The 24,639-nt window shown below is 51.7% G+C and overlaps 1 protein-coding gene across 3 annotated transcripts in view; it reads left to right on the forward strand.

Annotated features, from left to right (window-relative positions):
• The window catches only part of MAPT (microtubule associated protein tau), a 94,237-nt gene that overhangs the window by 60,109 nt on the left and 9,489 nt on the right, over positions 1–24,639 (forward strand). For 2 of the 3 annotated variants that reach the window (XM_029927739.1, XM_029927740.1), the window contains exons 4-6: positions 6,971–7,026; positions 10,803–10,929; positions 14,602–14,867. In XM_029927739.1, the coding sequence (XP_029783599.1) occupies positions 6,971–7,026; positions 10,803–10,929; positions 14,602–14,867 (449 nt within the window). Of the gene's footprint in view, positions 1–3,516; positions 4,349–6,970; positions 7,027–9,600; positions 9,799–10,802; positions 10,930–14,601; positions 14,868–24,639 lie in introns of all 3 variants that reach the window. The other variant, XM_029927741.1, reaches the window with a different exon arrangement.

Here is a 24,639-nt window from a genome sequence, read left to right on the forward strand (position 1 = left end):
ACCAAAACTGCTGTGTTCAAGGAAAATCAACTTTCTGTAATCATTTAGCCCAAATGTTTTAAGAACTTAATTTTATAAATCTTAAAGATTCCTTATCTCAGGAAACAGAGACCTCTGATATAACATGGCGCCAGGTTCATTTTCTGTCGCCTGCTGCATCAATGGACTGGAGAGTCTATTGTATCATGTGGAACTTTCTAGACTGCAAAAGAGCTAGAAAGATGCTGTTTTTTCCCTCCAGAAAGTGATACAGGATTTATCCAACATCTAGTGCTGCCACTTGGGCCACTCTGGGCCCAAAGAAGTGTTTCATTGAAGGTATTTTTTTATTTTTATTTTTTTAATGTTTATTTTTTTTAGAGAGAGAGACAGACAGACAGAGCATGAGCAAGGGAGGAGCAGAGAGAGACAGAGACAGAATGTGAAGCAGGCTCTGGGCTCTGACTGGCTCCAGAATCTGAGCTGTCAGCACAGAGCCTGATGCGGGGCTCAAACCCATGAGCTGTGAGTTGAATGCTTAACTGACTGAGCTACCCAGGTGCCCCTTTATTGAGGGTATTTTGAAGACTAACTATGCATTGCCTCTGTCAGAGGCGTCATTGCCCTTGATGGGCATTGCCAATGATGGGCTAGCCTCAACTCACACGGCATGGAGAGGCGCGCTTTCATTCTTAGGCTCAGAGGGCTTCAAATATATTAGAAGTGATAATCAGTGTAAGGGGGAATCCCAGGCTGTGCAATAATTAACTAGAATAGAATCCTGCCACCTGTTTCTTTCAAATCATGATTTTCAACCTTCAGGAAAATTAAAGGCTTTTATAACTGCTGGAAATGATCATTTGGTTCCATAGAAAGAAGGGGATTTGAGTTTTTTCTACAAATATTTATTACAGGCCAGGTCTTCATGTCCCTGCAACTTACTCCATGCAATGAAAAGATCAGGCCAACGTGTCTTGTGGAAACTTTGTTTTCATGCTCACTCAATGTTTTTTATTTATTAAATGTTTGTTTATTTTTGAGAGAGAGACACACACAGAATCCAAAGCAGGCTCCAGGCTCTGAGCTGTCCAGCACAGAGCCTGACATGGGGCTCAAACCCGCAAACTGCAAGATCATGACCTGAGCTGAAGTGGGATGCTTAACTGAGCCACCCAGGCACCCCTGTGCTCGCTCAATTTTTACATATTTTTCCATCAGTGGCCTAGAATCATGTAGCTATAAAGATGACCACCAGGTAGACTTTGCAGTGGGAAGCTGGCACCAGATCTTGAAAATATTAGGTTTTTGCCTCTGTTCCTAAGGAGAACTTGATTAGGACTCTGCTGATCCAAATTGTTGAGCCCTGTTCCCTCCAGTGAAGCCTTGTGACAATCAGACATGCTCGTGTCCATGAACACACTTTATTTGCCAAAGGGCTGTCAATTTTCAGACATAGAAAGAGCCATCTAACAAAAAACATACTTATTACATCTTCTTCTTGCAGTTTCTGCTGCAGAAAGAAAGCCTCTGGTAGCCCATGTTCATGAACACCTGCCAGACAAAGACATTTCAGGATGGCCCTGCAAAGTGGGAAGGCCTTACCCATGTCCTGGCACACGGAGGGGTAGACCTTTCTCCTGTGTCATGACCGGGCCTCCTGAGAGGGATGTGGGGAGAGAGTGTATCCAGAGTCCTGAGGCCTTCGCACTGTTTGCCCAGATGCTGTTCACCTGTATAGCTGTGTTTATTACTTAGTGAGCACTTCACAGTATTCTAGGTTCTAGGAACTGAACAGAATATCCTCCCAGCCTTGCTTCTTCCTCCAGAAATATAGTTGCATGATGATAGGTTCAGTCAATATGCACACACTATACAATCAAATATTGGTAACTTTTCAAGGAGGGTTTACTATTTACGTTTGGGGGCAACTCCTCAGGTTGTCTGGTCCCTGCATCTCTGTCATTTGAGCTCTTCTTCCCAGAGACTGACCAACGGTCCCAGTAAGGTGCCTGCAGACCCTGCAGAAAGCAGAAATGAGCATATTTTCCTGACAGCAGTTCACCAGGCAGGATTCCGTTATTGATCATCGCTATATGGCAAGCACCGTGGTTGATGCCAGGAACAGGCAATGAATGAGACCGAGATCACGAGGCGCTGGTGTAGGGGTGGGGTGGAAGCGAGCTGACAGGCACAGGCCTGTGTGCACGCATGTGTTCTCCACCTCCCTGCCCTCAGCTCTTCCAATCCCCTGAATCTCTGGGGTGCTAGGTTTTGTTTAGAGGAGAGCTGTGGAATTTGTGGGTTGTCCTTCTGGAACTAGATGGAAGGTTTAAAGGGTGGGAATTAAGAAACAATGAAGGATGTTTATTAGGAGTACCAAAGAGCATGACTCTCTGTCCTTAATACACGATCAGGTTCTTTAAGGAGGGCTCATGTGAACACCGCACGGATGAGCCAGGAAGGGTGAAGTGTGTGACCAGGAGAATGCGGTGGGCTGCTGGGCTGGTGATGCCTTTGCCATGCAGGACCCTTTACGGCCACAGTGGTCTGCTTCACCTTCTGCGAAAGGCCCGCCCTTGACCCACAAGCTAGATGAATCTGAACTGTGCTTCTGTTTATAGGAAACTTATGGTTCCTGCTAATGATAATTTTGGATTTTCCAGATCTATCAGAGCGTGGGACTTGAGGCTTGTTGGTTTATCCCCAGCCCTGCTGGTTTCATTTGCAAAAAGGGGAAACAAAGAGAGAGGGAGAGAAAAGGGATCCTCGGGGTACCCAAGCCAGGTCCTATCTCTAGAGGCCAGAATCTTCAGGAAGCTTAGTGTCCCTGGAGAGAAGGAGACGCTTCTGTAGCCAGTTGGATTCCGCACAAGGCAGACCCATGGTGGGGCCGGCAGCCCTGGGCGTGCTGACGTCCTCCGAGCCCACCCAGAGCCGGTGAGAGAGGAATAACGCTGGTGCAGACAGGGCCGCAGAGCTCACCAGGTCCAGCACCCATATTGCAGATGAGAAAACTGAGGCCCAGAGAGGGGAGGTGCTCATGCAGTGTCGGTGTTAGGGAAGCCAATAGAGCTTTCATTCTGAGCAAAGGAAGACCGCAGAGTTAAGCCCGGAGCACGCATTCCACTTTCTTTGGTAGTTGGCCTGTGGTGCTGTTTACATGTCCTTGTCTTATTTCAAGAGTGTGTTCCCTCTCGTAAACAATTAATGCATTCTTGCCAACCTTTTGCCACCGCTGCCTCTTCAAACCCAGAGGAGCTGAGAATTTCCAGCCAGCAAAGGGAGGTCCCTGAGAGGCCCCTGGCCAATGTGCTTAGCTCTCAGGATCAGCTCGATCACAGCAGAGAAACTTCCGGGGTCTCCGTGCTGCCTGTGGGGGAGAGACACCCAGAGGCCCCTGGCCTGGCAGTCTCCCACCGTTCCCAGCATCATCCCATCTGCCAGCTGCCTTCTCCAACAGGAGGCCCTCAGGAGCCCCACCAGGCGTGGGGACCAAAGCCCGGGGATGGGGTCAAGGGGGATCCGGCCTTGCCGAAGCCCACCTCCCCTGGATATCTCCAGACGGAGCCTGGGAGTGTCAAGGTCGTGCAGGAGCTCATCCTTGGGGAGCCAGGGCACCATAGAGGTGAGGCCGCCGACCCGGGCACCCCAGGTCTGCCGCGCCAGCACGTGTCCTACGTGCCCGGGGCCCCCATCCTGCCCAATGGCCCAAGGGAGGCCACACAGCAGCCTTCAGGGACAGAACCAGAGGACACGGAGGGAAGTCACCATGACGTGGAGCTGCTGGAGCACAAGCTTTTGGGAGATCTGCGCCAGGAGGGGCCACCTCCGAAGGGCGACCATGACAAAGAGAGGCGGGGGGGCAAGGATGTCGATGAAGACCGTGACGTGGACGAGTCCTCGCCCCAGGACTCCCCTCCCTCCCCTGTCGCCGCAGGTCTGCAGAGCTCCCCAACCCGAGGCGGGCCACCCCCCCAGACAGTTTCCAGAGGAGCCGCTGGCTTCCCCGGGTTCCCAGCTGAGGGTGCCATCCGCCTCCCTGTCGATTTCCTCTCCAAAGTTTCCACAGAGATCCAGGCCTCAGAGCCCCCCGGGCCCAGTGCCGGGCCCACGGCGGAAGGGCAGGACACGTCCCCTGAGTTCACCTTCCACGTGGAAATCAAAGCCAACGTGCAAAAGGAGCAGGCACGTTCAGAGGTGGATTTGGAAGGGCCTGCACTCCCAGGGCGCCCTGGAGAGGAGCAAGAAGAGCCCCAGGGCCCTTCTGAGGGAGAGTACACAAAAAAGTCTGACCTTCCAGAACCATCCGAAAGGCAGCCTGCAGCTGTTCTGCCCGGGAAGCCCGTCAGCCGGGTTCCTCAACTCAAAGGTCTGTGTCTTGAGCTCCTTCGTTCCTTCTCAGCGACCTCGTGTGCCACCCAGGCTGCGGGCACTGCCACCGAGCTTCCAGCCCTCCCTTGAGTCCTGCTGCTTCCAAGGTTCCCAGGGATAACCGCTCTACCGACCAGCCGGGCACTGCTGCGCACCTTCCCGCGGCCTCCTCCTGCCTCTCAGGCGCTGGTAGCACGCGCTGCCCTCACGCTTGCCCGCCATTCTGCATGCCACCACCCCCTGCCCGGTGCTTTCCGCCCCATTCGTTTCTCTGGCCGCTTGAAGTACTTGCAGCGGTCCACCAGCCCACAGCCGGTTGGTGTGCCCCCCTCACAGGGCAGGTCACAGCCGTTTCACTTATGTGCCCTCCATTGGTTGTCTAGAACCCTCCCAACCCTCCCAAGGGGGCAAAATTAGCCCCACTTTGCAAACGAGGAAACTGAGGCTCAGAGAGGGAAGAAAGTAACTCGCTGAAGGTCACCAAGCAGTAGGTGACAAAGCCACGTTCACAATCCAGGTGGGTCTGCTGTACAAGTTATACTCTACCCTGGTCAGCACAGCGCCTTCCAGAAGGTTCTCTGAGCCCAGAGACACAGAGGCCTTGAGCCTTCCTGTGCTGCTCATCCGTGGAGAACACATCACATGCAGCAGGTGACACGTGTGAGGATTTGGGGTAGCCGAGAGCCCATGCTGAGCCTTCTCCCCAACGGCCCCCACCCCTACCCGCCCTACCTTGTGGCAGGGGAGACAATGAGCAGAAACAAAACATTCCTGTCCGGAATCTTCTCCTCCTCCCTCGGCGGAGCCCGGGGACCCTGTGCTGGCATTACAGGGCCTCAGCCTCAGCCCACTCGACCACAGCAGCCTTTCAGGTGCTAGAAAGGGAGGGGGGTTCCCCATGTTGGGGTCTCTGCGTCCTGTCAGGAAGATGAGGAAGCCAGAGGAGCCCTCAGGGCCAACGTCGGGCACATTCATACACTGAGGACCTCTAGCATCTGGAATTATTTGAAGGCCCATAAATGAGTGTTACTTGAGCCATCCATTGTAAACCTCTGTTACACTTTTATTAGATTTTACTTGTTAAGAGAACTTAGAAATGTTGTAGATAAAGGAACCTGTATTAAAATTGAAGACCAAAAAAAAAAAAAGAAAAATCGTATATCCTATTTTAAAATATCCTAAATTCCAAATAGTAGGGGACAAATAACTGTGATGTGGCAGATTATAACAGAATTTCCTGAAATGGTGTTTGGTGAACACTGGTTGTTGACAGATGTATCGAGGGGCAAAAGAGTTCCATGGTCCAATTCGTTTGGGAAAAACAGGCTAAGCAAGGTGAAGCAAGGTTTCCTGCAGCAGGACGTGTCAGAACCTTTAATATTCTAACGCACATTATGACCCTCTGAGAAAGATACAGAGTATGGAATTCCCAAATTAGTGTGATCCCACCTGCTAACATCTCCTGGAAGAGGACCTGTTTGGTAGCACCCAAGTTGGGAAGTGCTCGGCTAGCAGCTGCTTTTGTTGTGACGTGGTGGCGATGGTTGATTTGGATAAAAGATGTGAATCTGGTCCACCTGGGGTCCTCATTAAAATGCATATTCCTAGGCCCCACCTTAAGCTTACAGAGTCTTGGGTGGGCCCAGGAATCTGTGCTTTTTCAACCTGTCCCTGTGGTTCTGCTGCATAGTACCTTGTGCAAATCTCCAGGCTAGATCATCAATTCCGGCACTCTAGAATCCAGGCTCCAGCAGCCACTGTGAAGCTGCAAGAGACCCACTGACCTTCTGGCAAGGGGAATATGATATTGAAACCAAAGATGAAAATCTAGAATCAATTTTCTACAAAGGATGTCAATAGCGGGAAAGGATGGGGTAGAGACGATGCTGGCAGATGTGGCTTCACCAAGGCTTCCACACACGCAAGCCGTCAGTGGTTTGGGTCTCAACTCCAGAGATGATCTGTTAAGATGTTTGGCAGTAGTTTGTAGCTAATTTGGGGACATGGCAAGGATTGGTTCCCCCTGGGGAAGGCCCATGGGTGGCGGGAAGACCCTCCCGGGCTGGCATGGAATGGGCTTGTCAGAGGGCAGTGGGGGCTGGTGACAGGGGCCCCCATTAGTGAGGGGCAGGCTCGGGGCAGACCACTCACCCTGTTTGGTGACAGCATGAGTGGTGAGGGTCCTACAGAAGGTCGGAGCATAGCTGACCTTCCCCATCTGTGGCCCTGGGGCCTCCAAATGCCCCTCCTTGGCCAGGAGGTGGTCCCTGCTGGGTGAGGCTGACCCTGGCCGCGACAGGAAGGGAGCCTGTGAGAAATGGGATCCGCAACGTCTCCGATCCCCGTGGCCCCGGTGCCCACGTGTGCCTGAAACAAGTTCTCACCGTGCCCCCTCTGCATGTCCCCACCCTCGGCCAGCCTGCTCCAAGCAATGACCCCAGTGTGCTGTCTTGATACTAATCACGAGAGACAAAGAAAATCAACTGGATTTCCACCAAGCCCAACTGAACAAAACACATTGCACTGATCCCGAGAAATCAGCGGTAACTATGTCCATCCAGCTCGTTCTGGGAGCTGTGCAAATGGGTGTCACTTACATTCTCATTTTATATCTTATCAGCTCGCATGGTCAGTAAAGGCAAAGACGGGACCGGAGCCGATGACAAAAAAGCCAAGGTAAGCTGATGAAGCCGTGAGCCTCCACCAACGTCCGGTTTATCAGGAAGCCATGCTTGTCTGAATTAATTTGTATATGTAACGTGTGCAGAGCGTCTGCCACTGAAGGGTGACTGTCATTAGAAGTGCTTTGTGTTTTTATGCAAACTTTTCAAGTTCCAGCATTTATCCATTTTGATGCTTCTGCCAGGGAAGGGCGGTCAGCAGGTTAATGAATGAGTGCTCTTAACTGCAACGTCATTAGAAGAGTTGAAATGAGATGTTCGCAGTAAACGAAGATACATTTGAATTTTCTGCGGTTAAGTTTGAATTTTGCACATCTTACACTTCCCATTGCAGATCTAGGATCAGCAAACATCTATGTGCACACACACACACACATTTAAGATGTATAGACAATATCATTTACTCAGGTGGTGGAGGGATCAAGGAAGTGACCTCTCACCTAAGGTGGAAGGTTCTGGAAAAGCCTGAGAAAAGAGGACCATGAGGCAAGCCACGAAGGAAGTGTGAAGGAGGGTTGCTGAGGCAGAGGTGGGAGCAGCATTCTGAGGACTGGGAACAGCGCAGCAAAGCCCAGAAGCACGAGGAAATGATGCGTGCTCTGAGAACTCTAAGGAGATGGGTTGGTTGCCGCGGGGCTCCGGGAGGGGCTGACGGACGCTGGGAAGGATAGTTGAGGAGGGAAACCTGAGACACACCCTAAATGCTAAGTGGACACGTGGTACAGTAGACGCCATCTTGAAATCTTGCCAAGAGGCCAGTTTGACATAAGTTTTGGTCGGTCTTCAGAAACCAACCCAAGGAACCGTGAAGGAAGTGGCTGCTCCCACCAGAAGCGGGTCCGCGGCCATGCCGGCCTTCTTGGTGCTTCCTGTTGATTGTAGTTTCCTCCCTTAATGACTTTGTATCCTGAAAAATTCTCCTGTCGCTGCACAGTAATATTTCCCCTGGAAAATCCCACTGTGGCCCTAGACGAAGAACTGTTTTTCTTAAAGGCATCTACAATTTCCAGTATAAATTCTGCCTGAAACTTCTGGGTCTTAACCTGTCCCAGAGCCCTGATGGGGTCCTCAGATGCAGATGTAGCCCCAGGCGTTGGGTGGCATGTGTCTTGCTGCCCTGTAGGAAGGCAGGCAGGGTTTGGCATCACAAGACCCCGGTGAGGCAGCTGAGGGGCCCGCAGGGACCTGGGAGGCTTGCCCTAGATGCGTGATGCACATTAGGGGACTCCAGCCTCATGTGTGCATGCACTCCTTTCTTCACTCGTTTGCACACTTGGGTACCACATCCCCGCCTTGGACAGCGAGGGGTCAGTTCTTTCGGGAACCTTAGCCAGGAGGGGAGCACTGTGCAGAAGCGGGGCTTGTGCAGCTGGAGAAGGAGTGCCCACCCCCAACTTTTCTTGTCACCGGCTCCAGGACTCCAGCCTGTGTCCCTCCCCTCACACCTCTCCCCACCCCTTCGGCCCTCCTCCTCACCATGGCTGGTTGGCACAGAGGGCCTCAGCCATTTTGGGGGGAGGATGTCCAAGGTCAATGTGGAAACAAACCCAAGAAGCCTAATGAAGTCCGTGGTCAGGACCCTGCTTGGTAGTTCTGACTTCCGCTCTGAAACACCTCTGGACTAGGCCTCTGGGTTTTCTGCCTGAAGGTGTGACCCCCCTCCTCCTCCCCGCTCACCTCCTCCACAAGGGCCATGTCAGCGCTCCCCAGAGCCAGTTAGGACAGGCCATCGTCCATCAGTTTCCCTCTCCTCCAAGGTGCAGCTCCGTCCGTGAGGTCGTGCCCTCCACGGATTCTTGGTCTGTTAGCCACCCCCTCACCCAGGCTGTATCCTTAGGCAGAGTGTGTTCAAGAGTGACGCTGGCCAAAGGAGGATTCACCAGAGAGTGTTAAGTTTTATTTGAGACGTTAATCAGAAAGTGTGTGCGTGTGTAACTGAGATATGAAGCAGAATCTTGAAGACTTGGAGTAGGCACATCATGATTTTAGCAAGTATGATCCTCTCAGTGTGGCAGGAGGTGGCCAAGGGCTAGCAGACCAGCATGAGCTCCTCACCTGGAATTTAGTCCCAAGTGAGGCCCTTCTGATCCGTGACACATTGGGGATGTTTTCTTGACAAACATCTTAAGAACCATACACTGTGGCAATCTCCATTAACTCTGTAGACGTGAAACACCTTTAAACCAGTGGTCTCCAAAGTGGTAGAGGTAGTGGGGGGCAGCCCAAGAAGATCCAATGGGCTAAAGAACATTCTAGAGGGTCTGTTCTTTTTTTTTCTCTTCTCATTTGAAAGTTCTGTCATACATAAGTTTGCTAATGTACATCCTATGTTGGCATCGTAGCGTATGTATTTAACTGACAAATAAGTACAAGGACATTAGGGGGCATGGCCACGTTCTGTTCGTAGGGGTGAGAAGGGTGGATAAGGGCACGTGACCCAGACAGTTTGGAGATCACTGCTTTAAACCGTTACCTGCCTTGTTTATTTTTAGTTTCTGTCCTTTTTCAGTTTGTTCCTCTCCCCCATGTGCTGACTTTTATTTTGATTTTATTTATGTTTATGTTTAAGACATCCACACCTTCCTCTGCTAAAACCCTGACAAATAGGCCTTGCCTTAGCCCCAAACGCCCCACTCCTGGTAGCTCAGACCCTTTGATCAAACCCTCCAGCCCTGCCGTGTGCCCAGAGCCATCTTCCTCTCCTAAACACGTCTCTTCTGTCACACCCCGAACTGGCAGTTCTGGAGCAAAGGAGATGAAAGTCAAGGTAAGGAAACCACCTTTGAAAAGAAATCAGGCTGCTCTTGTATGGTTTTCAAATGTGTGTTGTTTTTAGCCACCAAGACCTTCCTCCCGATAAACTCTTACCCTGGCAGCACCATGTAGAGCAAGGACAAGTCGGGTTGGAACAGGAAAGGGGTAATGGCACCATTTTTCTCAGCTCCCGTTAGTCCCTCACAGCGGCCCCCACAGCACCCTATGGGACCCTGAATTGAAAATCCCGCCTTTTGGCAACTGAGAGAGTCTCCAGATTGCCCTCATTGGGGTTGGATACAAGGTCACTGCTCCGCTGAACCATCTGTGGTCTTTGGTGAATGTCAGTTTCTTTTTTGAGTTTGTGTTATATGTCAAGGTCAAACCCAGTAACTGCCCCCAATCAGCAGACTGTGGGGTGGGGGGTGGGGTCTCTCAACCTTTGGCCCGTTAGCTTATTGGCATTGATGTTCAACCCACCAAAGGCTCTTAGCGCACTCAGGAGTCATTGAGACCTTAGTGTTGTTTGGGAGAGAACAAAAGAATGACCTAGCTCTGTTAGCACTCGCGGTCAAGTTCATCAGCGTCTCCAAGGCTCTCTGGTGAAACCACCCAGCATCAGTCAGATAAATCCATCCAGAGAATCAGAAAACGGCTGTCCATATAGGAGTGTCCTGCCCGTGATGGGCCCTGGGTGGATGAAGAGCTTGATCCTCACTCTAAGCTCTGTTGTGTTTTTTATAGAACACATTCTCGCAGGTCATGCTGGTACCTCTTGTAAACAGTTCCTCTAGGAGAAAATGGTAGTCAGGGCGCTTGGTGTTGGGTGCGGCTGTGGGTTGGTTTACGACAAACCCATGAGACTGTAGAAGACATTTGTCGCATCCTAGCAGGCAAAAGGTCGTTTTGAATCTTAGCCTCACTTTGAATCCAGGCGTTGAGTGGGACTGGCATGGACTCTGGGCGACAGTAACCTTCCCCAGCTGTAAAAACCACTGTGCGTGCTTCGGTTTACAGGGGGCGGACGGTAAACCGGGAACGAAGATCGCCACACCCCGGGGAGCGGCCCCTCCAGGCCAGAAAGGCCAGGCCAATGCCACCAGGATTCCGGCGAAAACCACGCCCTCCCCAAAGACCCCACCGGGTAAGAAGGTTCTCTGGACTCGAGGTCAGGGGCGGCTGTCGGTCTGTGCCGTCCTCATCTCTGAAGGCCCCTGACAATTAGTCTCTCGGGTAGCTGACGGGCACCTGCAGCTCACTAACCACCGGGCGCTCATGTTCTTTGTAATCTTTTTGACAATTTTCCGAGGTGGATCATTGAATCCCCGCTTTTGATCAATGAAGAAATCTAGGCACTAAGAATTTGCATGAATAAATCTAAGCAGCTCACTTGAAACAAGAGGGGAATGCAGCCGTGTGATTAACAAGTGGCAGGAGGGGCGCCTGGGTGGCTCAGTCGGTGAAGCCTTCGCTCAGGTAATAATCTCATGGTTTGTGGGTTTGAGCCCCGCGTCGGGCTCTGTGCTGACAGCTCAAGGCCTGGAGCCTGTTTCAGATTCTGTGTGTCCTTCTCTCTTTGCCCTTCCCCTGCCCACATTCTGTCTCTCAAAAATAAGTAAACATTTAAAAAAACAAAAAAACAAGCGTCAGGAAAGGAGCTTCTCAGAGGTTCTCTAAACCCAAAGTCCCGGGCCCCTGGAGGTATTTTTCAGCCCCCAAGTGAGACATGTGGCTCTGGATACCTCACACTGGGTGTGGCCCCTGCAAGTTTGAAATGTGCCCTTCGGCAGGACCTTACTTGCACCCCCTGCTGCGTCCAATCTTCTGTGCCCATGTGAGTAAAACCCAGTTAGTTTTGGGTACCGGGCAGGCTCCAGTCGAGCGATTCTGCTCCCAGTGGTGCTCTACAGAGTAGAATTGTCTTCTTTGGGGGATAGGAGACAGCGAGGCTGAGCCCCCCCCCCCCACGGCCCCCAGGGGTCTGTCCCCGGCAAGGGGGGACTTCCGGCCTGTGTTGGCCTTGGGGTGCTGCTCAGGGGCCTGTGGATGTTGTACAGTGGACTGGTCAGTGGTCTCTCTGCCCTGCGCTGGCCCACGCAGGGAGCTCCGAGCCCTGGGTGTGTGTGTGTTTGCTGTGGTGTTTGCCTACTTTGCCCTGGGGTGGTGCCTACCCTTTGCTCATTAACGCCCACTGGTTGGTTTCTCCTTGGATATAATTCATATGCTAATAAGGGTAATTCACAGAATTGTGATTAGATTTTATAAATGATTTTGATCCTGCTTTTCTTGGCCTTAAGCTGGAGTCCCGGCTGGGAATGAGATCATGCCTTTCTCTTTGGATCTTACCTGCTTTTGGGTGGCAGCTTGCAGGTGCACAGATCTCCCCTGCCGGCCACCTTGACCTGTTTCCTGCCGGCTGGGACACCCCCCGCCCCCCAGCCCCTGCTTCCTGAACACATTCCCTCCCCGCCTCGCCTCTGCCGTTTGGCCGGCTGGACATGGCTAGCGCCCGTGGCATGAAAAGCTTGCTGAGGCCCCGTTTAAACTTGATTATAATGAGGCTTTCTGTGGATTTTTCTTTTTAAGCAACCAAGCAAGCGCAGAGAAAACCACCCCCTGCAGGGGCAAAATCTGAGCGAGGTAATTCTGAGGCCGCTTTGCCGCATGGGGCACTTTGCTTTCCATGTGTGGCTATTTGCTAGCTTTAGGTTTCCAGAGCAGAGAGGACCTGCTTCTGAAACGTGGGTTTCACATGTTGAACCTGATCTCAGAACTGTCAGAATTCCTGCTCCTTGTGTGGCTAATGCAGATGTTGTCTGTCCGTGGACCTTTCTGGTCCTGTGTGTTCTCCTTTCCTCCAGCTGAGGCTTTGGTGGGGGCAGGGGGCATGCGTCCCCAGCTGTGTGTGGGTGCTGGGAGCTTGGAGCAAGGCTTAGGTGTGACATCCCTGTGGGCATTTATTAAACACACGTGGATTAAACCTCATCCCTGGGCCGTTACCACATCCAGCCTTCAGATCAGCGCTGTGGGCTGTGACGGCGCTCCCCATTTTCCAGAGGATACAGGCCCAGGAGGCTGAGTGGCTGGCCCAAGGTCAGTCTGCAATAACATGGCGCAGAAAGGATTTGTAGCCAGCACCAAGCCCGGTGGTCAGCCTGTGTGCCTGGAGGCAGGGGCAGGGGGTGGAGGGCCAAGGGCAGGGAAGGGGGGGCTGAACCTGGAGCGGAGGCCACGTCTGTTGTTTCCCTTCGTGGGAAAGGGGGGGGGAAGCTTCATTTTCCCTGTTGCCACAGAGCTTGATGACGTTAGGAACATCCAACAGGTGTGGAAATTCAAACAAAAAAGTCGGGGTGGCTCTTCTCTTGACAAGAGAAGTCATTTTTTTTTGCTGCCGCAGGACCCTTCCGAACAAGAGCCACCTTCTCCAGGTCGGAGCCTACAGCTCCCTGTTTGGAACAGATGGTTCCTGGGGCCGGGGGACCTGGGAGGCTTGGAGGCAGCAGTAGAGCTCAGCCACCCCCAGAGCTGAGGGGAGCCAGGCCCTCACGCAGACTCAGCATCTGGCCCCGTGGCTCTCAGCCTCCACTGTGTGCAAGAACCCCCGAGTGGGCGGCTCAGGTCATGAGCTCGCGGTTCATAAGTCCAAGCCCCATGTGGGGCTCTGTGCTGACAGCTCAGAGCCTGGAGGCTGCTTTGGATTCTGCTCTCCCTCTCTCTCTCTCTGCCCCTCCCCTGTGAGTGTGGGACTCTCTTTCTCTCTCTCTCTCAAAAATAAACATTAAAACAAAGAAAAGGAATCCCCCAGGGGACTTGGGAAGGCCCTGGAGTGCAGACCCCTTAGCCCAAGAGGCTGGGTCATGCCAGGTCCGGACAGGCCCAGGAATCTGCATCTTACGGGTCTCTTTCCTGACTCGAGGCTCTGGACACTGTGACGCAGGGGCCTCTGGGCCACACTTGCAGAAACACTGCTTCACGGGACAGATGGAACAGTGTCTGCAGAGAGGGTGGGGGCCTGGGAAGTGCAGGGTGGAGGCTGCGAGGGGCCGGGACTGAGTCTGTTGGGCAAAGAACAGTCCCAGCAGCCTTCCTGGACGTTGTTTGCAAAGGTGACAGATCACCGTGCATGGGTGCAGTGGGTGGAGGGAGTTGTGGGGGGGGTGCAGGGCATGGTGGCACGAGGTGGCTTGGCTTGTCCGGAGAGCTAGGGACAGGTGGACACGAAGCAGGTGTACTGTCAGGGAAGGTGCACAGGGGCCTGCTGGGATAGAGGCCTTGATCTTGCTGAACAGCTTAGAAGTCACCCAGTGGCCAAAGGGTCTAATAGATCCAGACATGGGCAGCCCCCTGGTCCTGTCACTGTGCCACTCTTCAGGGAAAAGGCACGCAGAATTGCACCAGTTTTACAAAGCACATCTGCATGCATCGTGCCTGGCGCCCCTCACTGCGGCATCCTAATCCTCTCCGTGACGTGAGCCCCGAGACGGAACGTGACGTGTCGGAGACCACACAGCGTGTTGGAATCTATCTCTTGACTCCAGGGCTGTGAGGCAGAGATGGTCCTTGCGGAAGACTACTGGGTGGTCCTTGGTGACCATTCTGCTGCTTCTCTGGGAAACAGGGAGTCTCTGTCCCTAAGCAACGAGGCCCAGAGGGAGAGACATTTCTCTAGAAATGAGAGCAAGGGCAGCCTCCTGCTGGGTTAGCTGAGCTTCTGGCCTTGTTCCCACCTGCTGAACCGGTCTGAGTCCGGGAGTGGGCTCTCAGGGCAGGCAGCCCCCACCCCTAGCACTGGGCTCACCCACCCCTCTCTCTCCAGGTGAATCTGGGAAATCTGGGGATCGCAGTGGCTACAGCAGCCCCGGCTCCCCGGGCACCCCCGGCAGCCGCTCCCGCACCCCATCCCTGCCAACCCCGCCCACCCGGGAGCCCAAGAAGGTGGCCGTAGTCCGCACTCCACCCAAGTCACCGTCTTCAGCCAAGAGCCGCCTGCAGACGGCCCCCGTCCCGATGCCAGACCTGAAGAATGTCAGATCCAAGATCGGCTCCACCGAAAACCTGAAGCACCAGCCAGGAGGCGGGAAGGTAAGGGAGCTTGGAGGCTGGCTGGGTGTGTGGTGGCCCCCGGACGCCAGGAGAAGGTGTGGGGGTCCCCCCATGGTGACTCCGCCTCACTTGGCACCCCAGTCCCTCCCGGATCTTTTCAAGGAAAGATAGCACTTTATGGTTCAATTCTGTTTTGGGGTCACCACCGAGCCGTGAGTGCCCTCCCTGCTCAGGGGAGAGAAAGCCCCGGCTCTTTCCCTCCCTGTTGGAGTCCCTGCCGACGGGACAGTATCTGAGATTACAGGGTTGGTTGCATCTCCGTGACTTGGGGCTTCTCAAAGTGGAGGCACCCACAGAGGCTCCCCAACCTGTCTTGTATTTAGAACATGACGCAAACCATCCATAGGTGAGTGTCTCTGGCATTCGTTGGACATTAGTTTTGTTTCTCTCAAATCCTCAATTCTGGGGAAATTTGGGATGCTGTTTTGAACAAACCTTTGAGTTTCCTAAAGGCAGAGAAACGTGAGCTTCCAAGGGCCTAAGGTAGTGGGAGGTGGGGACTGACCCCTTCCTCCTCGGTTGTACGAGTTTCCTAAGGCTGATGTAGAAAATGCCACAGACGCAGGCGCAGCTTATGTAACGGAAGTTTATTTCCACACAGTTCTGGAGGCCAGAATGCCAAGATCGAGGTATCGACAGGCCCTGTTTTTTATGAGGTCTCTCTGCTTGGCTGTGGATGGCTGCCTTCTCGTGTCCTCGCATGATCTTTTCTCTGGTGCCTCTGTGTCCCAGTCTCTCCTTCCTAGAAGGAACCCAGTCATAGCGGATTGGGTCTTTAAAAACCTCATCTCCAAATACAGTCACATTCTGAGGCACTGGCAGTTAAGACATCAGCCTGTGAATTTGGAGGGGACACGGTTCGGCCCGTAACAGCCTGCCTCCCCCTCCAGCTCCAGGAAGGGGAGTGGAGAAGGGAGAAGAGGTGGCATGTGTAGGGGACAGAGGACCACGACTCTGCTCTTAGCACAGATGTGTTCGCCTCTGGGCGTGGGCGGTCTGGGGGGCGACAGCCTCCACCTGTGCTGGGGGAGCATGACAGCACCTGGGACCGATGTTCCCTTTTAGTTAGAGCCACGCGCCTCCCTCACAGCGGGGGCCTTTGCAGTATTGATGCTATTTATCGCTCTTGGCTGGGTCTGGGGCGTCGCGAAGGGACGGCGTCTCAGGGCTTTCCGTCCATGTTGGTGCCTTAATTGAAACCCTGTGCCTTGGTCCCCATGCAGCTTCAGGGCCTCCCCCTGGCCTTTCCCATCCCCAGGGCTGAAGAGTCCTGCCCAGTGGGGAGGCCTGGGTACCTCCCGGGGTAAAGCCCTAGGTCTCATGGCCGCTGGTCTTTGGTCCACCGAGTTGGCCCTGGGCCCGTGTTAACTTTTCTGCAGTGTTTGCCTTGGCTGCTCCTTGCAAAGATGCCCATCTCCTTCTGGAAGGGGCTGGAAGCTGGGGCAGCTGGGTGTGGGCTTGAAGACGACCCCTCTGGAAGCTTCTCGAAAGAGAGAGCTGCAGGGACAGTGTTTCCAGGGTTTATGCCCTGTTTTCGTGGCATAAAGTGACTGTTTGCTCCTCGCTTTGAGAAAGGAAGAACAAAACCCCACACAGCCAGTTCTGCACCTACGAGAAGATGGTGTGGCTATAACCAGCGTCTCACCATGACTCGTCACTGCAAGAGAGAAACTGTCACCATCAGCATCTGCAGCCTGCGGGCTGTCACACAGCAGCAAACAGTCACGTCTTCCTGCTGACACAGGCTGCACCCCTGCCGGCCCAGGCTGTACCCCTGCCTCAGCCCAGGCTGCACCCCTGCCAGCCCTGAGTTCCGCTAACGTTGGCCTGGAAATACGGGTCCCCCTGGCCCAGCTCCAGCAGCTCTGCAGAGAACTCAGGGCCGGAGCTGAGCGTTTCCCACTGAAGACGCTTCCGGGGCTGGACTCTGCCCCTCGCGCCCAGGGCTGCCCCGACTGTGGGACAGAGGAGTCTGGTGGAAGGGGCCCAGCGACCAATGCTCAGGGTGGAAATGCCCACCACTTGGGATGCAGGCACCAAGCTGTCCACTCGGTTAAAGGGCAGAGGGTGACTATTCAGGGCTCTTTGGGGGAGGAGGTGGGGAAGTGGCAAAGGAAATCCCATGGAGAAGCCAGAAAATTGTCTGAAACAAAGAGACCTTCAGCCATGACAAAGAGCAACACTAATCTCCAGGGAAATGAAGAGAAAAGAAACAGGGAAGAAGGCACGTGGGCTCCTCGGAGAAGCCTGTAAAAGGCCCGGACTGCAGTCTCCTGAGGTCTTTGAGACCCTTGGGGCCCTGTGGCCTCCCGCAGGGCCCAACATGCAGCAAGTGTTAGGGGTGTTTACTTAGGCTGCAAAGGGCCAGCGCCCAGTCTGAAGAATAACTCGGCTCCCTGCATAGATGCTCCCACGGAAGGAGGAGGAGCCCGAGGGCTCAGATTGTAAACCTGCAGAGACTGAAAACCACAAAACCAAGGTATTGCTAGAAGAGTCCAGAATGAAATTATTTTTTTAATATTTATTTAGTGAGAGAGAGAGAGCATGAGTGCACAGGCAGGGGAGGGGCAGAGAGAGAGGGAGACACAGAATCTGAGGCAGGCTCCACACTCCGAGCTGTCAGCACAGAGCCCGACGCGGGGTTCGAATCCACGAACTGTGAGATCGTGACCTGCGCTGAAGTCAGACGCTCCATGGACTGAGCCACCCAGGCGCCCAGAATGAAACTATTTTTAAAAGAAAACGCAGATAAGCACTTGGCCACTTTACCAGAACCAGCTGGATCCACCAGAGTCTGGGGAAGAAGGGAGGGAAGGCCAGCCAGGCAGACAGCATTCTGTTCCCCTCCCACCCTCCCGCCCCCGGGCGGCAGCTCTTCTCCCTGACTTCTAGAGGATCACCTGAGGGCTGGGGTGGGTTGTTGTAAAAATCTTGGTGCCAGAGCCTTCGCCTGGTGTTCCCAATGTGCAGGCTGAGACCCGGTGCCCTTGGATTCTTACCTGTTGGCCTCTGTCCTCAACCTCCACTACTAGGGTCTCCTGTGCACCCTGGATCTGATGGATGGTGTTCCTCTTTCAGTACTGACCCTGTTTTCAGATTTTGTGCACCTGCTTCCGTAGGCACGTTCCCGCCCCAGGCCAGCCCGGGTCCCACAGCTTGGCCCTGGGTTTATCCCCGCCCTAGTCTTGGATGGGAAGGCATTCAGACACAGAGACAAAGAACAAGCATTTCAAACACATAAAAAAAAATAAATTCCCCACTGCAGGTGTGAGTGATGTGAAATTTTATTCTGGAGAGGGTGCAAATCAGGACTGTCCTTTCGGACATAATGAAGGAATGTCTAATTCTGCTAAACCTGTGATCTGTCAAAGAGTCTCTTGCCTCCTTCCTCTGGACTCAACTGAAGGTCATCGTGAGATCTTTGGGTCTCCATAGCCTCTCACAGAGCAAGAAAAGTGCTGTGTACTCTAAATAGATGAAAGAAAGAAAATCCAAAATTCAGAAAATGCTTTAAGCACAAAAGTGTGCGTTGAGGTTTATTTATAATTGCAAAGCAAGACAATTTAGATGTCGAACAATAGAGAGGTAATTAATAGTTATGCCACAGGATAAAATCTTATGTAGCCACTAAAAATATCTTTGAAATGTTTTTTATAAATATAAACATTTATAAATATTATACCGTGAAGTTAAAAATAATAATGGAATAGAAATTACTAAGTTTTGCCTACCATCTGGCTATATAAAAAGTTTGCAGAGAAGAAAATGAGAAGATGACAAAATGCTGATAGTCACGGGGATTGTGTGTGATTCTTTTTCTCTGGTTTTCCCTTTCTTCCCGAATTTTCTACAATGACAACATTTCTAATCAGAAAAACATGGATGGGAATACATTGTAACTGGAATTGTTACAGGAGATGATAGTAAAGCAAAACATAGGAAGACAGAAAGTCCATGTAATTTAAAGGGGAAATTTTTAAATACCAGGAATTAAACTGTAGGACAGGAGGTGATATTATGCCAATAATCCATAGAGTCAGTAAAGGAAAATGCCTATAACTATAGAGAAGTAACCATTGCATTTGCCTGTTCCCTAAGCTCAGTGTCACATGAGCAGAACCTAACTGTATAACCTCTCACCAAATTACCACAGATATTTGGGACTTACAAAATTGTCACGCATCACTATTCAGTTTGGAAACGAAGAATGCTTCTTCCAAGTGCATTGGTAAAAATTGGAGGTGTCCCCGATTGTACTTAGAAGGAATTCATAATTGCAATTCTTTTGTTATTTAAAAAAATTAAGTGACTGCAGCATGGCAGTTATGTTTTTAGTGGAGAGAAAAAAGAATACCAAAAATAAGAACGCAGATACAAAGGTAAGAGTAGAGGGGCACCTGGGTGGCACAGATGGTTAGGCGTCCGACTCTTGATCTCGGCTCAGGTCATGGTCTCACAGTTTGTGAGTTCAAGCCCCGCATCAGGCTTTGTGCTCATGGTGCAGAGCCTGCTTGGAATTCTTTCTGTCTCTGCCTCTCTCTGCCCCTCCCTGCCTTGTGCTCTCTCTCTCAAATCAACAAACTTTAAAAAAAAAAAAAGTAGGAAGAAATTAAAAAACACAACCAGGAGAACGGGACGTACAATAGCATCGAAACTGGTTCCTTCCTCCTGTCCTGTGTTCATTCACCCAGCATTCCTGGGCACCTCTGTGTGCCAGGCTGTGTGTGGAGGGCTCCTGTCCCTGAGACCCAGAGCAAAAGGGGCAAGAGAACAGGTTAGGCAGGGAAGGATGTGCAGCCCTCACCCTAGAGGGTCCCCACACTGAGGGGATGTCACCTGTGTGTTATGACCCACACTGCAGGTCCTCCACACCACTGAGGATCATCACACCGAAAGTCACCTGTGTTATGGACTGTCCCCTACAGTGTGATATGTCATCAGCAAGTCAGAGAAGACAGGACAGGCCCTCTTTGGAACCATCCTTGGTCTCTGAGTGCTAGGCTAGGCACATGGGCTGAAAAAAAAACAGTGAGAAACTGCACTCTAGAGATGTTCAGACCAAAACAGAAGGAAGCTCAAAGTGACAGAGCTGGGGTGGCGGGGGGCACTTGGGTTTAGTCTGGAGTTTTGTTCTTCATACAAGAGCTAAAGGGCGGGGGGTGCCAACCTATAGAGAGAGGTCCCCGCTGGGTCTGTGGTGAACCAGCCGGGCGTTTGCCCTGACAAGACAGGAGAGGACAGAGAAGGGGGAGGGCACTGCCCGCAGGGAGCCAGCCTCGGGCTGCAGGGCCAGTGGGTGGTGGGGACTGCGGTTGGGAGAATCAGAGTTGAATAACAGGGCGGGTGAGGGCCCAGCGAGGTTAAAGCAACACCACAGAGAGCCCTCAGCGGCCGCTCTGTGTGGTCAGTGGGAAGCACAGGGCCCCAGGGACCGTCCAGGGTGGTGCTCACTCGGGGCCAAGGCTGCCTGGTCTGGAGAACCAGGGCGATGCCCAGGGCTGCCAGGGGTGGGAAAGGATTACAAAGTCATGGCCGGAAAAAGGCACGGGGGCCCAAACCTGGGGATGGTCTCATTGGCTCTGAGCAGATGGACCTAAAGTCACGTCCTCTGAGGATGTTCAGGCCAGTGTCTGGGGTGTGCAGGTCCCCAGCAGGACAGAAACCTGTAGGGGCTGAAGGGCCTTGAAAACCTGAGGCTGCAGTATTCAAGGTGGCCACAAGATGGCAAGAGAACGCCGTGTCTGTCTCCATCCCAGAGACCTGAAGTCTGTGTCTTCAAAATATATTATGTTCAATGACAAGGTTCTAGCTCTCATTTTAAGAAGCAGACACGTCGAACACTTAACATGGAATAAGTTAAGGCAATTTGTACCTGGGGTTAGTCTGCCTCTCCCGGGTCAGGGCCAGGTATAACTAAGCTAAACCTGAACTGAGGTGCCAGGCCCCGTGGAACAGGGCTGGGACCTTCCCCTGGGACAGCCCTGTGATTCCCTGACCCGCTGGGCACCTCTCCCTGCACGTGGCATCTTTCTGACCAATCTTGTGTAAATCCCATCATTTTAAAGATGCACCGGGTATGTTGCCCCTAGTGAAGCTGAGCTGGACCCAGCAAGCACCAGGGCGTGCTGGAGACAGGCCTTGCCCGGGGACAGCCAGCGGACACTGGGCCAGCCTGGGAGCTCCTGGGGCAGCACTGGGCCATCTGGGCCATCTTGAGAGCTCTGAGCCCAAACAGAATCAGATCAAGACCCCATGAGGGTTGGGACAGCTTCCGGTCGTCTAGGAAATGGACGGAGCCTGAGTGGAACTGTCCTTAGTCACACTCCACCCCAGCCTCTCCTCTAGGATCAAACCCTCACCACAGGAAATCCTCCCTTGACTGTGAGTCCCTGAGATCAAAATTTGGATCCTCGAAAACATTGTTCTTTCCTTTGATGAGGATTTTCAGTGTCTGCCCAGAGCTGAGGCTCAGTATCATACATGGTGCGCTAGCTGAGAAATTAAGTTCCAGGATTTCAGTTTCGTAATGCCGACCCTTTTATCCCCCGTCTGTAAATCTAACATTCTGTAAAGGGTGTTGACTTACTTGACGGCTAACAGTAATTCAGGTCGTCTATTGCCAAAACCCACAAAAAACATGTTGCCTTTTTGTGTGTGTGCGATTGGAACAAGAAAAAGCCACATTAAAAAAATCTCTGTGTTGCAGATCTTGCTATTGTTTAATGTCTCTTGATTCGTTTGATGAATTTCTTTAAATGGATTAGTTCGGAAAACAAGGTTGTCTTCCTTGAAAAACTGGTAAGTTTTTATTGTCAGATAAGGAGAGTTAGGTAGCCTGTCGTGTTTCCCTTTTCGTTTTGGCTTCCAGGAAGCTCAGAGTTAAATGTAATGATCAGTCTCATTGTCAGTCCTGATGACCTCTGCTTCATTTACCATTATCCTCTCAATGTTGTTGCTTTAATATCTTGTGTGTTTGTGTGTGAGTGTTTTCTAACACTAAACAGCTCCGATTCCTTTGTGAAAGGCAGAGTCTGCTTCTGGGACTTATCCAGTGGAAAGTGATGAGTAAAAAATGATCCTTACAGAAGGAGATCATGTTGACTCCTTAAAATCTGAGGGTGGCCTGAAGGGATTCAAAGATATTACACAGAGGACGGCAGCAGCTCCTTAAGAAGCAGTGTGAGAAAGTCTGTTCCGTATGCTGTTCCCAGCACAGGCCTGGGCTGAGGCCCTGTCCCTGAGGTTCCTTGCTGGTGGGGGAGGATTCTGATGCTCACAAGACAGTGGTGCTTGTACTTGGTGAGGGAGAACACCGGCTTGAGGACAGCAGGGGCGAAACCGTTGTCACCTAGGTAGGGAGGTAGCCCGGGGTTGTACCAGCCACTGAGTTGAGGTCACTGAGCCTCCCTGGGCCTCACATGGCCTCGTCATCACTGCGTTAGGGGCATGGCAGGTGAGAAGCATGAGGCGGAATTAGATATTTACCCAACCGGAGAAGAGGGGCACCTGGGTGGCTCAGTCGGTTGCACATCGGACTCGTGACCTCAGGTCATGATCTCTCGGTTCCTGAGTTCGAGCCCCGCATCGGGTTCTGTGCTGACAGGGCGGAGCCTGCTCGGGATTCCGTCTCCCTCTCTCTCTACCCCTCCTTCGCTTGCGGTGCTCTGTCTCCCCCTCAAAGTACATAAGCTATAAAACAAAACAGAGAAGAAATGACAAAGGACGAATTTGAGTATATAAAGATGTAAATAGTTGTAGGGGAAAAGTCACCTACGAGCAAAAAGGGGGCAAAGGAACAACTTTGTAATAAAAAAAAAAACAACGTAGAATTAGCCAACAATGCGATCCCATTTTTGTCAGTCAAAGCAAACCGATTCCTTACATGCCTGATGCCGGTGGCTGGGCAATGAAACGGACTTTCTTAATGGTGCTCACGGAGGGTAAAGTGGTCCAACCCCTTCAGAAGGCCGCCTGGAGAGCGGTATGGAGAATTTTTAGACTATTTATAACTTTGACTCTGCCATGGGAAATCCATAACAGGGAACATCTTGCTGAGTATGTTCATGGTGAGGCTGTTTCTGTTACATACACTGGAATCAATACAAATGTCTGATCACACAGATATCACAACATGGAATAGGACATATTCTTTATTTTTTTAACATTTACTTATTTTTGAGAGAGACAGTGCAAGTGAGGGAGAAGCAGAGAGAGAGGGAGACAGAATCTGAAGCAAATCCCAAGCTCTGAGCTGTCAGCACAGAGCCCAACGTGAGACTCGAACCCACGAACTATGAGATCCTGCCCTGAGCCAAAGTGAGATGCTTAACTGACTGAGCCCCCAGGGGCCCAGAATAATCCTTCTGATGACTGTAGACAAGGCGGATGCTTAGGAGATGATGTTACTTGATAAAGCAAGATATATAATTGTATGTAAATAATTATCACCATTTATACATACATGATGGTAGTTTTATTTATATCTGTGTGACTTCAAGGGAATATCACAAAATGAAGTTGTGGTTGTGTTAGGGTATCAGGAAAACCCTTTTTTGCCTTTTTTAAACTATTTTTCAAAATTATAATGTTATGTTACTTTTCTAATGAAAAATACATAGCTTTTTATTTTGTTTATTTTTATATTTTGAGAGAGAGAGCATGAGAGTGGGGGAGGCGCAGAGAGAAAAGGAGAGAGAGAGAGAGAGAGAGAGAGAGAGAGAGAGAGAGAGGAGAATCCTGAGAATCCCAAGCAGGGCTCCATCCCCATGACCCTGGGATCATGACCTGAGCTGAAAACAAGAGTCAGACGCTCAACCTACTGAGCCACCTACATGCCCCCATAGCTTTTTATTTTAAAAGGAACAGAAAAGAAAATGAAAAAGGGGGGTTTATGGGGCGCCTGGGTGGCTCAGTCGGTTGAGCATCCAACTTCAGCTCAGGTCATGATCTCACAGTTCGTGGGTTCAAACCCCGCATCGGTCTCTGTGCTGACAGCTCAGAGCCTGAAACCTGCTTCAGATTTTGTGTCTTTCTCTCTCCTCCTCCCCGCTTGTGGTCTGTCTCTTCCTCTCTCTCAAAAAAAAAATAAAATAAACATTAAAAATTTAAAAAGAAAGAAAAATGGGGGCTTAGGTTTGTGCTTACCAGGTTTTTAGAGCCAGACCAGGAAAATTAAGGAAAAAAACAGGATGAGATCCAAGAGATTACTCTGTTTTATTTATTTATTTCTTTTTTTTTTTTTTTTGAGAGACAGTGTGAGCAGGGGAGGGTCAGAGAGAGGGAGATACAGAATCGGAAACAGGCTCCAGGCTCTGAGCTAGCAGTCAGCACAGAGCCTGATGCGGGCTCGAACCCACGAACGGTGATATCTGACCTGAGCCGAAGCCGGACCCTTAACTGACTGAGCCACCCAGGCGCCCCGAGATTACTCTGTTTTTACTTTGTTAGGCATCTCAAAATGCTAAATACACTCTACTATCAATGTAATTTAATAACTAATAATTTAATAAAGGAAAGACCATTTTCACACCAAAAAGTAGGATGGCCAGAATTTTTGCTGCCATGCCATTTCCCCGTCTTGTGAGGATATGCGGCACCTTTGATGGCTGGCTCTGGCTCTTGGGTCAGAGTTTGGGACCCTCCCCCCCCCTCCCGCAAGAGCTCGGCCGGGGCTCCGCCCCCCAGCCACAGCGTCCTCACGGTGCTGGGCGCTGGGTCTCTCTGGCAGCGCACTCCGCCCCCTCCCCCCCCC

The sequence above is a fragment of the Suricata suricatta genome, chromosome 17, assembly GCF_006229205.1.
Source record: "Suricata suricatta isolate VVHF042 chromosome 17, meerkat_22Aug2017_6uvM2_HiC, whole genome shotgun sequence".
Lineage (NCBI taxonomy): Eukaryota > Metazoa > Chordata > Mammalia > Carnivora > Herpestidae > Suricata > Suricata suricatta.